The 15743-nt window shown below is 32.5% G+C and overlaps 2 protein-coding genes and 2 non-coding genes across 4 annotated transcripts; 3 read left to right on the top strand and 1 right to left on the bottom strand.

Moving 5' to 3' along the window:
- Positions 1-7090: 7090 nt before the first annotated feature.
- On the top strand, positions 7091-7209 carry LOC126675953 (U5 spliceosomal RNA). Its single transcript, XR_007640134.1, has one exon. It is a non-coding gene; the product is annotated as a U5 spliceosomal RNA (small nuclear RNA).
- An 810-nt stretch (positions 7210-8019) lies between these two features.
- LOC126675952 (U5 spliceosomal RNA) lies at positions 8020-8138 on the top strand. The gene has a single exon (XR_007640133.1). It is a non-coding gene; the product is annotated as a U5 spliceosomal RNA (small nuclear RNA).
- LOC126671213 (uncharacterized) lies at positions 8032-9571 on the top strand. Its single transcript, XM_050364949.2, has 2 exons — positions 8032-8878; positions 8959-9571. The coding sequence occupies exons 1-2, from the start codon at positions 8278-8280 to the stop codon at positions 8979-8981; spliced, it is 624 nt and encodes a 207-aa protein (XP_050220906.1). The 5' UTR covers positions 8032-8277; the 3' UTR covers positions 8982-9571.
- Positions 9572-9661: 90 nt separating this feature from the next.
- Positions 9662-12520, bottom strand: LOC126671214 (uncharacterized). The gene is made up of 3 exons (XM_050364950.2): positions 12304-12520; positions 11032-11180; positions 9662-9928 (listed from the first exon to the last, which is right to left on the bottom strand). The coding sequence occupies exons 1-3, from the start codon at positions 12401-12403 to the stop codon at positions 9848-9850; spliced, it is 330 nt and encodes a 109-aa protein (XP_050220907.1). The 5' UTR covers positions 12404-12520; the 3' UTR covers positions 9662-9847.
- Positions 12521-15743: the final 3223 nt, after the last annotated feature.

Below are 15743 nucleotides of genomic sequence, written 5' to 3'. Positions count from 1 at the left end.
GGACTTCTTTGAAACTTTTATTTTTTTAATAATTTAGTCAAAAACTTATAGACTCGCACTAGACTTTCATTGTCGCATTTTACTAATTCTACTTTTTAAATTTTCACAATTCCATCCTTAACTATTAAATTTTTTAAACTAAACTCATTGGTTGCATATCCTTTTTGATGGATCTCACAGAGAAATTTTATCATATATGTAAACCGGTCAAATGACGGTAATGATAATGTTCAGTGGCGGAGGTAGTGTGAGGCGAGCCGCGGCAGCCTGCTACACCTGACCGTTTAGACAAATGAGTAACGATTACGTCATTCGACCATTTTTTTATATATAATTAAACAAAAGTTTCATAATAATAAAAAAGAGAATATTTTCTTTAGAATATTTTTGAAATGCAAATGCCTTTAACATGTTATTTCTTCTTCAAATGTTGTCATAATCATCAAATCCACATTTAAAGGAGTGAAACTTTCGTTGACTTGTTAAAAATAAAATGAAAAATGAAAATGAAAATAAATTATAAATTAAAAGGTAAGAAAATTACATAATACGCTTTGTGCCAACACTTGATCATATTATGGTTTGAATTTATAATCTGAAATGAAGTTACAGAGTTATCAATATATTCTTCAAATGTATTACCAAAATGGTTATTATAACAAGACTGAACAACACCTATTATTACATTATCCATAACGAGAAGTACAGTTTTGTTTCCGTCCCATCGATTAAACAACACATTTTCGAATTATTTTATAACTTTTGAGGTCGATGATTGATATTTTTGATAAATATCTTGCAAATATGCAAGCCTATCATGAGATATCATAATAGCCACATGATTTAGCGCCAATTGTTCAAGAGAGCTATCAAATACAAATAATAATATAGTTAACATAATTGAAAAGTCAAAATTATACAAAAAAATAAACAATAAAAACATAAGTTACCTTAGTTCTTATATGTCCATGGTGAAATCAAATTCAAAATTAACCAGACGGGTAAAATACTTCATATTAGTCCGAGTAAGAAATTCTTTCAAACTCTTATTCTTTAATTATTTAGTCAAAAACTTATAAACTCGCATTAGACTTTCAATGTCGCATTTTACAAATTCTACTTTCTAAATTTTCATAATTACATCCTTAACTACCAATTTTTTTAAACTAAACTCATTGGTTGTATATCTTTTTTTATGGATTTGACAAAGAAATTTTACCATATATTTAAACCGGTCAAATGATGATAATGATAATGTTCAATGGCGGGGGTAGTGTGAGGCGAGCTACGGCAGCTTGCTACACTTGACCGTTTAGATAAATGAGTAACAACTACGTCATTTGACCATTTTTTATGTACAATTATACAAAAGTTTCATAATAATAAAAAAGAGAATATTTCATATAAAATATTTTTGAAATGCAAATACCTTTAACATGTTGTTATTTCTTTCTCAAATGTTGTCATAATCATCAAATCCACTTTAAATGAGTGAAACTTTCGTTGGCTTGTTAAAAATAAAATGAAAAATGAAAATGAAAATAAATTATAAAATTAAAAGGCAAGAAAATTACATGATATGTTTTTCCAACATCTAACAGATGGATCGCAAGATTACTACAACACTTGATCATACTATGGTTTGAATTTATGATATGAAATGAAGCCACAGAATTATCAATATATCATTTAAATATATTATCAAAATGATTATTATAACAAATCTGAACAACACCTGTTATTACATTATCCATAACGAGAAGTCCAGTTTTGTTTCTGTCCCATCAATGTAAACACATTTTCGAATTGTTTTCTAACTTTAGAGGTCGATGATTGATATTTTTGATAAATATCTTGCAAATATGCAAGTCTATCATGACATATCATGATAGCCACATGATTTAATGCCAATTGTTCAAGAGAGCTATAAGATACAAATAATAATATAGTTAACATAATTGAAAAGTTAAAATTATACAAAAAAATAAACAACAAAAACATAAATTACCTTAATTCTTCTATGTCCATGGTGAAATCAACCAAACGGATAAAATACTTCATATCAGTTCAAGTAAGAAATTCTTTAAAACTTTTATTCTCTGATAATTAAGTCAAAAACTTATAAACTCGCACTAGACTTTCATTGTCGCATTTAAAAATTCTACTTTCTAAATTTTCACAATTTCATCCTTAAATATCAAATTTTTTAAACTAAACTCACTGGTTGCATATCCTTTTTGATTGATTTGACAAAGAAATCTTACCATATATCTAAACCGGTCAAATAATAGTAATGATAATGTTCAGTGGCGGAATTAGTGTGAGGCGAGCTGCGGCAGTCTGCTACACTTGACCGTTTAGACAAACGAGTAACGACTACGTCATTTGACCGTTTTTTATGTACAATTAACATTAAACTATACATGCATCATAATCCACATAATTTCAGCAATTATGACAATTATGACATATAAAATTATGGCAAATCAAAGGGATTAATTAAGAGGATCCTCATAATTACCGGCCTGAGTCCTTAACTCGTTTGCTGCCAAAGTGGATGCGGAATCCAGCTTCGAGTCTTTGCAGGGATGTGTTTTTGAAGAATCAAAGTGTTCTTCGGTGTTTGAAGGACTAGAATTGATTGATTTGTGTGTGTTGTGCTACGGGGAATTCAATATAGGATTTTCTAAGGGGGGTCGAATTTTTGCTTTATGATTTTTACCTTTCTAGTCCCACCTCTAACTGAACTGACTAACAGTAGTATTTATAGAGGAATGAGTGCACTAGGGTTTACTAAAGTCTTATAGAGTTGAAAGTGTGTGAAGTGAGAGGTCATAAGAATTAGAATTAGCTAAAAACACTATTTTTTTAATTAAATTCATATTTCACCTTGATGGCTAAGCAAAAGGTGTTTAAAAGTTGATTTTGGTGCATGAAAGTATCAAAAAAGGATACTAAGACTCTATAGGTTTGGTTATGGTCAATTTCAGTCCGTCAAACTTGTAAATTGGCCCATAATTTTTTAACACATTGTAAGTAGTCCAATTTTTAGACTTAGACTACAATCTCTTCGAATTTTAATGGGCTATTTATGCCCAATTATGTTTTGATCCTCTAAGTTTGCAGCTATGCACATACTACGCCTGCTTAGATTTCAGCAAGCAAATCAATAGCTCGTCATCCAGACAGATTTCTCTGGAAATCATCATTGCACTCTTCAGTCCCTTATCATTTTTTACATGTCCGAAAAATAGATGTCTATAATAATCTTAAAAATAATTATCTACTAATTCTCGGAATTAGCAAATTGCTCTCATGAATCCCAATTGAATTATCACGGAGTGTAATATGGGCATTTTTATTCTTGATTTTTTTATGTTGAGCAAGAAATTGTTAGAACCGAACATGTTCATTTGTTTCCATTTTAGAAAAAAGAGCCCAACAATTTCGACAACAATTTTTCGTTCCCCATTGTTTTGGCGAATGTTATGCTAATATTACCGGAGGTGGAAGTGGTTCACATGAAATTAAAAATTGTTGTGTAGTAGTAGTATTAATTTATAATATGTGTCGTTTTTATTATTTAATTATTTATTTAATTTTATTAGAAGTCATATAAAAAATGTAATAATAAAATATTGAATTATAATATTTGAATATATTGTTTTATCATAGAACATAATTATATAAATTAAAATTAATAGGTTAAGTAAGTAATTTGTAAAATCAAAAAAATACAAACTTTTGTAAAATAAAAAAAAACAAATTGGTCCTTATAGAATAATGAATAGTGAAACTCTATATATCTAGTTAATTGTTCAAAACTCTAAAAGAAGTGGCTTTATAGAGTTTGATTGGAGTTGGTGAATTTTAAATGGTGGGACCAAATTCATTTTTAGAATTGTGTTGGAGATGTCCTTACATTTATTAAATTTTATGATAATATTCTGACATGGCTCTTATTTGTTTATTTTTATGTTGATATAACATAGTGTTCGAGAAAAGCGTTGATTTAACGTGGCATTTTAAATTAAGAAATTGTTTTTTTAAAAGAGTTTTAGATTATATAGTATATCTATATATAGCCAATAAATTATAACTTAAATGATATAAATATAGATCAGTAAACTGCTACGTAATAGTTTCAAGTTTTTCCACAAGTGTATATATATATATATAAAAGTTTTATACAAATAGTATTTTTATAAAGTAAACTTTTAAACATATTTTTTTATAAAACATTTTACATGCTCGCAATATTTATGCAAGCAAGATTCATTGGCGAGATAAAATTCAAAGCCACCTATTTGGCTATTTCGTAATCACATTAAAGAAAAAAACAATTACTTGCTGTTGGTTAAAAAAAAAATTGAATTTGAAAAGATAAGAAAAAGAAAAGTGCTAAGCGAGAGTAAAGAGAGTATTGTGGAAATCCCACATTGCTTAGGAGAGCTCATTTAATTGAGCTTATAAGGTTGATCTCTCACACTTGGGTTTGGGCCCCAAGGGGTACCCAGTTTTGTGAACGGGCTAGGAGTTACATCCTACCCAATTTACCACACACACGCGCGCGCGCCGGCCGGCCGATCAATTCAGGTTCGGTTTTAGCACTTAATAAATTTTTTATTTCTGAAATCTTTTTGTAACGGTTTTATTTTTGAATAAAACACAATCCCTGATTTTTCTCCCACGTTTTGACTCACTGCTTTAATAAAGGAAAACGTTTTGATTTATTAATTTTGACCGTTTCAGTTTTCTTATTGCTATAAACTGCTGTCTTCCCCATCAGAAAAAAATAGTTTTACACAACAGCTATTTTCTTAAAAACAAAACTGAGTTCTTGAGCAATAGAAGGAAAGGTGTAATTGACCGCTGAATACAGTGCAGTATTCATCGGAGTTCGGCTGTTTTATCCCGGGGGCGACGTGGTACGTACGACTGCTTGCACCATCAGAGGCAGAACCGCGAAATGTCTTAGAGAAAGCGACCTGGTCCGCGACTCAGTCAGAAACATTGTTTGGTAATTTCGTTCCATTTCATAAACTGTTCCAACACTTGCATCTTTGTACTCTTGCCAAAATCCAAAACTAACTAGTTGTTATTCAAAATCCACAATGTCATTTTTGAAAGTGTCTCTCTATTATTAATTCAAGCTCTTCACATGCCATCTGACAATCGAGCATATGAGATATTATTCAGGATTGTAAAAACTTATTTGATTTATATTTTAGTAATTCCATAGTTTTTGTTAAAAGATCAGCGAATATAATTACCCACGTCTTAGCTCGGAAATCAAATTCTATGTATGATATTGCTTCATGGGCTAGAACTACATGACATTCTGCATAAGTGCTTTTCAAAAACTGTATGAGAAAATTGGATATTATACAGCTTTTACGTGCTCGCATTTTCTATCTGTTTATTCATTATTTTGATGTATATGGAAATGTATAAATGCATTTTGAACTAGTACGAGATTTTTTATATGGCGGTTTTTCAACTGTGTCGAAATATTTTTTAGATTCACTCATCTTCGCGATAATATACTGATGTGGCAAGTAACGCACACAACTAGTGGCCAAGGGGGTCACTTGACCCCCATAATTTAAAAGAAAACGTTTACATTGAATTTCAAGAATAAATTTGTTTTGTCAAACTATTTTGATGTAATAGCTTTTAGCTCTAAGGCTTTATAGAAGAAAGAATGTATATTTGCTAACAAACTTTTTGAAAAAGCGTATATTTGCATGTTTCTAATTGGTAGAGTATAAATGCAAAACAGCCGATGAAAATTAGGCATATGTGTACAAAACCCTTTCTTAAACTTAATTGAGGGAAACTGGACAACTCACCGTGTATAAAACTTTAGCTTGTGTATTTTAATATGTAATTATACATTTTAAATTTACCTCCACTTTAACAATTTTGGTTCATGTTAGGTAGGGAGTTTGTGTAGGTTTAAGTTATGTTTTTGTTTAATTAACGCTGATTTTGTTTCTGTTGGCATCCGTCTAGTCCCGTCTTCATCGGATTGGACTTTGACAATTAATTTCAAGCACTGCCCAAATCATAATAAATTTGAACTTTTGTAGACGAGCTTGAGTTTTATAGATGCTTAAAGTTTAATATGTGTGAAAGGAACCCGTATCATAGGAAATATGAAGTATTAACCGGGTTTCGGCCGAACTTTCATTAAAACAAGTTAAATTCAGTGAATGAGCTGACTCGAATTTTATGTTGACCTGACTATAAAATTTACAATTTTGTAATCAACATATTTATTTGAAGAGTTTAAACTCGAATTTAGTAGAATAATTTAGAATAAAACTCAGACTCAATTACATATATATATATATTAACATTTTAGTGTAAAAAAATATTTAATTACAAAAAAAAAAGCTAACTAAACCTTATTGAGTTCAAGAGTCTGTAAAGTCGAAAATTTTAATATTTGAATTTAACTCAACAGTAGTTGACCACAGTAGTATATGGTCAATGGAAAGTTGAGTTTTGCTATTGAGCAAATCACTACGAGCTCCCTCACGTTTTTCATAATTCACTCTTTAGTTTCTTCTATTTGAAAATCAAATGATATGGTCAATCACTTTTATTTTTGTCAACGATTTAGTTATTTTGTCCATTTATAGTGTTAATTAATGAAATTATACAGTCTTTCATTTCTGTTTTTCTCAACGACTTCGTCTCTCCCTTTTGTTTCCGTCAGCGATTTCGTCCCTCATTTTTAAAAAGTTATTTACCGATAAGTCCTTTAACTTCATCGACTAATACAAAAAATAGACAGAGAGATTAAATTGTTGACGGAAACAAAAGTCATATCGTTTTATTTTCAAACAGAAGGAACCAAAATGTGAATTGTAACAAATATGGAGGGCCTCAAAATAATTTGATGAAGGTCTCAAATTAATTGTATGAGTGCAAAGAGTGTCACTCGTAACCCAGCCGGCAGTGAGTTAAGGTAGCGGTACCGTGTCTGTTGTTGAGTTTCTTTATCCCACATCGGTTAGAAGAGAAATGAGAAATGGACCAGCTTAGTATATTAAGCCTAGGATATTGCACTGGGAAATCACGCAGCCGCGCGGTAAGCACAAAGCGAACTATTCTTTCGCCTTTTACTAAAGAATACCGTGTGCTTGCCGCAAATAGCGGCATACGCCTATTTTTGGAGGGTTCTCTTCTCTTTGGAGGAGGATCCACACCAATATTAGTTCACGATTTGCTCTTAATTTATAGAAATGTCACAAATATACTATAATTGAACCACGGAATATTAATTTTAAGAACTCAAATTTTAAGTAAATTAAAACGGTTAACTAACAGAATGGTCCTATCATGTCTTCATCTTTTGGAGCTTCACCTATCGTTTCATTCTCTATTATTGGCTAATTATGATAGGAAATATGAAATTCAAACCGAGTTCTCGCCGGACTTGCATTACATCTGTGATTGAGTTGAGTCGATTTGATGTTGATTTGACTATAAAATTTAAAATTTTATTTAAGAGCTTGAACTCGAATTTAGTAAAATAATTGAAAACAGAACTCAAACTCCATTATTTACATAAAAATTTAGTATAAAAGTTAAACAATAAATTAACGAAAAAAATTTAAGCTCGAGAACTTATAGGGTATACTATCTTAATTTTCGAATCTAATTCGACGACTGATTTGAGCAAACTTCTGAATGTCAAATTCACTTTTTTTTGAATCTATATGGAGTTGCGAATTGAATAGTTACACATCCTCATTAGCGTTATTGTTTTATGAAATACATTGGCATTAAAGGGTCTCTAATTAACAAGTCCAGAACAGAAACTATTAAATTATGATGAGTTTGGGATTTTAGGAAACTAGGAAGCTGAAGGTAACCAGCCAGCAGTGCACCAAGCTAGCGGTACCCTGTATGTTGTTGAGTTTTTTTATCCCACATTGGCTAGAAGATAAATGAGAAATGGACCAGCTTAGTATATAAAGCCAGGGATATGAGCTGTGGAAACCACGCAGCCGCGCGGTAAGCACAAAGCGAACTATTCTTTCGCCTTTTACTAAAGAATACCGTGTGCTTGCCGCAAATAGCGGCATACGCCTATTTTTGGAGGGTTCTCTTCTCTTTGGAGGAGGATCCACACCAATATTAGTTCACGATTTGCTCTTAATTTATAGAAATGTCACAAATAAACTTTAAGTAAACCATATTAAATAATTTAAGGAATTTAAATTTTAAGTTAATTAAAACGAAAACGTAACTGTAATTAACAGAATGATCATTCTTTTTGAACATCCCTTATCTGTTTTTGATTATTCTTTCTATTCTTGGCTTATTATGATAATTACACAATTCATAATCCAATTTGGTTTTACTTTGGTAAATTACAGATTGCATGTTAAACAATTAATTTTGTGGGTTCTGCTCAAACTATTGAAAGCAAAAAAGGGGTGGAGATTTAAAATTATGAAAGATAAGTCATATACAAGGAGAAGTAATAGCATAATTGATCTTGAAATTGGCGGGAGTTCTAGTTCGGATCAAGATAAATTATTGAGTTCTGATGAAAATAATAGTGTGGAGGTATGGGTAAGGGAAGGAGACGAAAATGTGGCGGATATGAACGGAATAATGGTGAAGGAGAAAAGGAATGCGAAACCACCGCGACCTCCGAGAGGTCCGTTGTTGGATGCAGCTGATATGAAATGGCTGAGAGAAATTTCTGAGCTAGCGAGATTGAAGCATGCTCGGATGCAACGGATCAAGGCGTTAAAGAAGAGGAAGAGAGCAGAGAAGGGGTCGTCGTCATCTTCTTGCAATAACATTTGGGCAATGGTTGTTACTGTTGTATTCTTCTGTGTCATATTTTTCCAAGGTGGGAATAATGTTGTTAGTAAATTAGGGTTTTTGACCGAAACTATAATCTTGATTCTGTAATTCTTGTCAAATTTTCAGGTTTCTTGGCTTCTCATGTTTGACAGCTTTTCGAGAATTCATCTTCCTTCATCCATTGGTACAAATACTTGGACACCAATACGAAAAAATGGGACACCTAAACACGAATATGGATATGGAGAAACATAACATTCAGACACATACGGTTGTAGAGAAACATAACATTCAGACACATACGGTTGTAGAGAAACATAACATTCAGACACATACGGTTGTAGAGAAACATAACATTTAGACACACGCAAACCAGAAAATTTGGACGCGAATACAGCGGAAGTGTTATTCTAAAATTTTATAAGTTGAAAATGAACTGTCATTTCAAAAACGTCAAATTTCCAACGCGATTTCAAGACAGAAAATGATGATTGAATGAAGTATTTTCGTGGATTCATCTCAGGTTTCTTTAAATGACTTCTTTCCTGTCTATGAGATAGAACAGAAGATCATGTGAAAAGAGCGAGCTTCAGCCGCCTAAAGACTTTCCGGCATTCTTGGTCTTCAAAGAGAGCTCTGTGCCGGAGAATACACGGTTTCAGGTGGTGCTAATATTCCTCTTCAACTGTACAATCCTTGGCTTAGTGCTTTGTTCTGTAATATATTTACATGCACACATGGCAATTCAACTGTTTCTTTTTTCTTTTTTATTGATCATTATATGAAATGACCATATATTTAGCACAATTTGAAGTTGAACACCATTCACTTATTGAATTAGCATGTTCTCTAATCTATTTAAAATAATTCAACTTCTACATAAAGCAGTAATACAGAACTGTTATACACCTAAATTTCAAAAAGATGATAGAAACTTGTATGTTTCATGAGATCAAATATCTCAAACACTGAACCAAGAAACACATTAGCACCACTCTGATATCAAACTCTACCCTTATTTCTTCTTCACAAGGTCGGCTCTAGGCCTCCAAAGCCCCACCCTAAATTTGTGGGCATGGTTTAATATCAGCTTCCTCTGCAAAACAAGATTACCACATTAGAATTAATTATCCTTAAATGCTTGAGATGAAAGAATTCCAACTTTCATATTAACATGGCATGCCTCCAAGTGTGAGTCTCAATTCAGAATATTAAAGCATCAACTTCAACAATGTTCTAATCATATGAGAGCAATAAAAAATTTGCTGCCTTTTCATTTACAATTACGGACATATCAGCTGCTAGAAGAAACCAAAAAGTGCACATCAAGTCAAACAAATAAACCTAATTTGTTCCCAGCCAATCTATCCAGCTACAGATATGTTTAAGAACTCATCGTACTTTAAAGCTCTGGAAAACACGAGATGGTTCCATGTTTTTCAGTGCAATGTCGTTGGAAAGGACTTCATGACTCAACCAGTGTTAATCACACCATTTCATGAGCACATAATTTTATCAAGGTACAACTATAACCTCTGTGCAACATAAGGAATTAAGGATAGTAATCACAGCATGACTATAAAACACTTTGAGTAAGCTCTTCCATTTGTGACAAAGGAAAGAAGGAAAAGCAAGGACAGAAGAAACTTGACTCGACCATATGTTCATAAGGAACTACCACAAAGGTTATGATATCTTGAATTGGTGCCTGACTAAGGCAAACTTTTCTAAATGAGATGGGAGTTTCTCGTATTTGCTATCCTACCCAAGGACCTAGTCAGGCAAAGGAAGATAAGCCAGCCATTAAGATGTTATTATTCCCAATCTTAATCTAGTAAAACCTAGTTAAAGGAAAAGTGACATGTTGACAATAGTCTCAAAAACAACATACAGTGGAGAAACTGCACAAGCAAACGAGGCCTAACAGAAAAAATAAAATAAAATTGGCCGTAGTGCCCATCCTTGTTGGATAAGAGCCATAATTATTCAGAGTTTTGGGCAAGAAATTATAAATGCAGAAGATTCAATATCTGAAAAAGGGTGAAACCAAACGGTATTTGAACCCTTCAATTGACATACATTAATGTCAATAATAAGTTCAGCTCACTAGTTATTGATAAAACATAACTCACATAGCATGGAACAAGCAACTGACAACTTAAGACATATACATGTGAACAGAGATTTGAGAATACTTACATGTTGGCAAGGGATGCCAAGTTTCTTGAGCTTCAAGGTCCTTGTAACAAGAAGTTTTTGGAAGTCGCCAATCTCAGTTTCAAGCTTGGCCACATGGGCTTCAACTCCTTTCCCTATTCCGTTTAAAAACTCTGGAATTCCAACTTTCACTGCAATAGTTATAACACCATGTCAATTACATTTTCTATGTACCCATTGATTCATATCAGCAATTTTTCTACTTAAGTAGCAAGAGAAAGGAATCAAAATTGAGCATTTTCAGATGTGTGAACACAGAACATTCACTTGACAGCGCATCTTTCAGAACTTCGGTCCTCAAAAAACAAATCCATTGTCTGTGTTAACGTAGAGCACAAAAAACCTTACTCCATTTGCTCGGCAAACATCCATAATGTGATCTGTTATTTGAGATATGATATAACAACAGTGATTGCACCATTTATCCAACTATGCAGACTGCCTTGCTTATCAATAGTAAATCTCCTCTTTAAAACCACCTAACAAGCCAATAGTTTGAAGCAAATAACAAACCCAATTGGTATCTAGGTAGCACGGACACTTCATTCAATCAGCATATCCCGTTTCAGACATGAAACTTCATTTTTCACTTGGGAAACTTTAAAATAACACCGTTGTTTCGCCGTGTCCATGTCTTGTTTTCCCGTGTCCGTGCTAACCTAGATTGATCTCATAAAGCTATTTAGCCTCGTGTAAGTGTATGTCTGCTTGTTGTGGATGAATTACTAACCAATTTAAGACCTAAGCAACAAGCAAATAGCAAAAAAAGGCACTATTTGTAGTCCGAGTTCAATCCTCTTCCCAGTTTCAATAAAAATACAGAGATAAGAAAGATAAACAAGAGTTCTAAACAGCTAGCTATATCTATGTCTGATCGATAAAAGATTTAATCTATGCCAAGTGCAACAAACGAACTTTAAACAACTAATGAGCTATAGCTCAAATCGTATCAGCGCTGGTCGTGGATTCAATTCCTCCCGCAAGTGCTAAAAATCCCCTCTCCCCAATGATTAAAAAAAAAAAAAAAACTCTAAACAGAAAAATCTATGATGCCCAGCAACATATAGAAGCAGGAAAACACAAATAAAAACCCTAAACAACTACCTAAACTGTTCCGATAGAAATAATAACTTCAAAACAACCAAACAACAGCAGAATAAATATAACCCAATAATCTAATTCCATCTGATAAATGAATAAAACCTAAGAATCTAATTCCAAGAATAATGAAGCAATAAAAGAAAATTGAATTACCAAAGTAATGTGGGGAGCTGGAGAAGAATCTAGAAAACCCAGATACTGAATTTGCTTGTGAGACTGCCCTTGTGTTCTTCATAACTTGCCTCCATGCCATCTTTGAATCTCTTTTCTTCGGTATTTACAGCAATTTGAACACGAACCACTGCTCTCCTCTCGGCTGTTTTACACTAACAGTCAGTCGCCCAATTGTTTAGTTGATTAGAGAAAACGTTGCGTTTTGCTGATTTGGTTATGTAGGGGCGTAAAATGGATTGGTGGTCAAACTTTTAGGTAAATTTTAAATTTTCAAAAACAACATGGATACATTTTTAAATAGTTTTTTGCTGGTTTGGACATCCAATTGGTCTGTCACGTGTCATGTCATATCAGTAAAAATGTCACTAAATTTTGCCGATATTGTTTTTGAAAAGAAACGAAAGGTGATGCCTAGAATTGACACGTTTTAAAGGTCGTACTTTTTTAAATTTTTTGCGTAAAGGTCATAATTTTATATGTAATTAACCCATAAATATATTGAATTGATTTTAGAATTATAAAAAGTAACACAATCAAGAATTCTCGATTTGACCATTGTGGAGTTTGATCTACTGTATCTTTACATCTACCGAAATATCATTTTAAAAAATAAAAATTCAATATGTAAGGTAACTTTTGTTTTTTTTTTTTTATATCTGAAATGTATTTTCTTCAATTTGTTTTTATAGAAATAAAGGTTGTATTAGTTAGAAAATACAAATACAAAGGCAAAGCTTAAAAAATATGGTACATCTGAAATCTAAATTGAAACATCAAACATAGAATTAGACGTCTTAGCAAAAGTATGGACAGTCATATTTGCTGGTTTCTTAATGCAACACAACAAATTATTATGGTAGTTTAAGATGTTTGCACTCGCCAACGATGATTTTTTAAAGTTGACGGCTTCAGCCACAAAATGTTCTTGCAATCCTTACATCGAATGAGCCCGTGCCTTAAAACATTGACTATCAAGATTCTGTAGCACACAAGCTATATCAATACGATAATGTTCTCAAAATTGATTCGGACCAACATTTCTTTACATGCAAATGAAATGATTAATTTAAAATGTTCCACATACAACAAAAAATGAGCAAAGAAAGAAATTAATTCCAATATTCCATCACCTAGCCTTAACTATTAAAAATTGAATTTAAAAACTATATATGTAAGGGGCATTTGATCGGTTAAAATTAAGTTTCAATTCTAAATTCCATATTGATCAATTAGAATTTTCTACTTTATAGTTCCCCAACAATCAACATTATTTCCTGGGTACCGGTAATGGCTAAAGTAAAATGATTGCGAAGCTCAATGGTTAGCAATGTGTGTTTAATAGCAAAGTAGATATAATTAGATGTTGCCTTTATTTAATTTTGATTCTATTTTGTGCTAAATGTATAATCTAGCTTCTCATTCTATTTTGTCCGTCCTGCTTAAACTCGTTTTTTTAATTTTTGTAATAAGTATAGTTCAAATTTAAATTCACATTAAACATGCTTTCCCTACACGTGTTTGAATTTTTATTTTTAATAAAATTCGAAAAATTCCGGTTGAAGTGAGCTGAGTTCCGATCCGAATTGAACTCACACAAGCACGACACGGAAAATCGCAACATGTGCACACATACACTACAAACTGGCGTGTAAGGTTTTCAATGTTAAAATTGAAGCTCGTATTCGAAACGCCCGAATGTACGACATGTTTCCGACACGAACATATGTAGTAGATTCTGATGGGCTCCAATTTTTCAGCAGATTCAGTCTGATGATGTGAATCAAATCAGGGAAAAGAAAATCTTAGACAATTTTTTATTATTATCTTGTGGAAAAATATATTACATCCACCGGTCCCATACATTAAAAAATACATCAAAAAAGAAAAAAAAAACGCCACGCACTCAACTATCTAAATCGCCGGCGACCGACGGTCCTCCGTTATCTCTCCGGCGAACATTTCGAATATTATCAGACAGTGCATCCACAGAAGAGAAAGAAGAAACAGAACAAGGAGAGTAAAGCAACCGATTCAAGCGCGGTGATTAAGCTCCACACGACGTCGTCTATTACCATCGACAAATCAAACTCTGCCAATGACGAGTATGAACTCGACATGAACTGCGGCCCCCGGAGAAACGACGATCGTAAGGCGGTGGAAGTTCCAATATCTAACCCTAGCCACCTGAATGCTGACGTGGACCACCTCCCCGCCATTTTCGATCTTTTCTGTTTGCGGTCTCTATCTTATTTATGGTGATGATGCTGGTAGAGGAAGCACTATGGTCTACGTATATAGAGACCGAAAGAGTAATGGTAAGGTGCGGGAGTGTGTATTTAGGATTGGTGAGCCGTAGGCTCTATTTATTAAATGGACCGTTTGATTGATATTAATACGGCATCGGTCGGTTCGGTTCTGAGTCAGACCAGAACCGATGGTGCCAAAATTTTATAAACTGTTCACCAAGTGGTTAGTTGTTTTTTTTATCAAACACCGGAATTTTGTTGAACAAACTTTTCGGTCTATTCGGTTTTGGTTTTATTCGGTTAGTACTTATATAAAAATCAAACAAAAGTCTTAAAAAATTAGGCAAAGTAAAAAAGAGTTTCGGAATTTAAATACAAAAGTCTTAAAGTTCGTTTTCTTTAATTTTTATGTTTTACAAACTCTCAAACCGAATCGTTAATTAAATTCTAAACTTTTTAAAATTGACAATCAAAATTGTACGTTTACCGAATAATCAAACCAAACAACAAATTTCAATCCGGTTTGATTTTCCAATTTTGTTCGGATTTGCTGAGCCCTATATATTATAGGGTAAAGATTTAAGTTTGCATATATGGAAGTTGGAGACTTGTAGTAGCAGATTAATTCGAACAAAAAAAGACAAATGTGAGGAAAATTAAATTGATATTGATTTGACTAATTTGAAATTTTAAGGGCTTTGGAGGGAAATTTTTTGTTTTATTTTTTTAACAAAGTAACAAAAGTTTGAGTTTTAGTGGCAGTCCTCCAGGTGGAGGAAAATAAGGAATTTAGTGGTTGACAGTATCATTTTGTCTGTGTGGAAATGACATTAATTTGTTTATTTTGGGTATCAAAAAATTCACAGAACAGCCACTGTAGAAATTTCAAAAAACTTATAGATGTAGATATAGGTTAAGGTTAAAATAGAATTAGAAACCCATATGAATAGGGTTGCCATTTAACAAATAGACTAATATCTTATCCCAACTTAATGAACATAATTTTATAATTAATTAACCTATACTTCTTTTTTTATAAAATTAAAATATAGATTAATTTGATTTAGATCCTTTCAATCTAAATTATTTAATTTTATAATTTAAAGGCACAAATAAGTTGGTAAAGCGCTCTCCTAATTTAAGCGAGGTCACGGATTCGAACCGTACTCATAA

The sequence above is a fragment of the Mercurialis annua genome, linkage group LG3, assembly GCF_937616625.2.
Source record: "Mercurialis annua linkage group LG3, ddMerAnnu1.2, whole genome shotgun sequence".
NCBI lineage: Eukaryota > Viridiplantae > Streptophyta > Magnoliopsida > Malpighiales > Euphorbiaceae > Mercurialis > Mercurialis annua.
Note: the sequence above shows the minus strand (reverse complement) of the source record. Positions and strands in the feature narration are given on the sequence as shown.

Excerpts from the sequence above, each read along its gene's own strand:
- LOC126671214 (XM_050364950.2), bottom strand. The coding sequence starts at position 12,403 with ATGGCATGGAGGCAAGTTATGAAGAACACAAGGGCAGTCTCACAAGCA. Across the intron at positions 11,181-12,303 it reads CAGCTCCCCACATTACTTTG|TGAAAGTTGGAATTCCAGAG; the intron begins GTAATTCAATTT and ends TAACTATTGCAG. Across the intron at positions 9,929-11,031 it reads TTGGCATCCCTTGCCAACAT|AGGAAGCTGATATTAAACCA; the intron begins GTAAGTATTCTC and ends CTTGTTTTGCAG.
- LOC126671213 (XM_050364949.2), top strand. The coding sequence starts at position 8,278 with ATGATCATTCTTTTTGAACATCCCTTATCTGTTTTTGATTATTCTTTC. Across the intron at positions 8,879-8,958 it reads CTGTGTCATATTTTTCCAAG|GTTTCTTGGCTTCTCATGTT; the intron begins GTGGGAATAATG and ends TCAAATTTTCAG.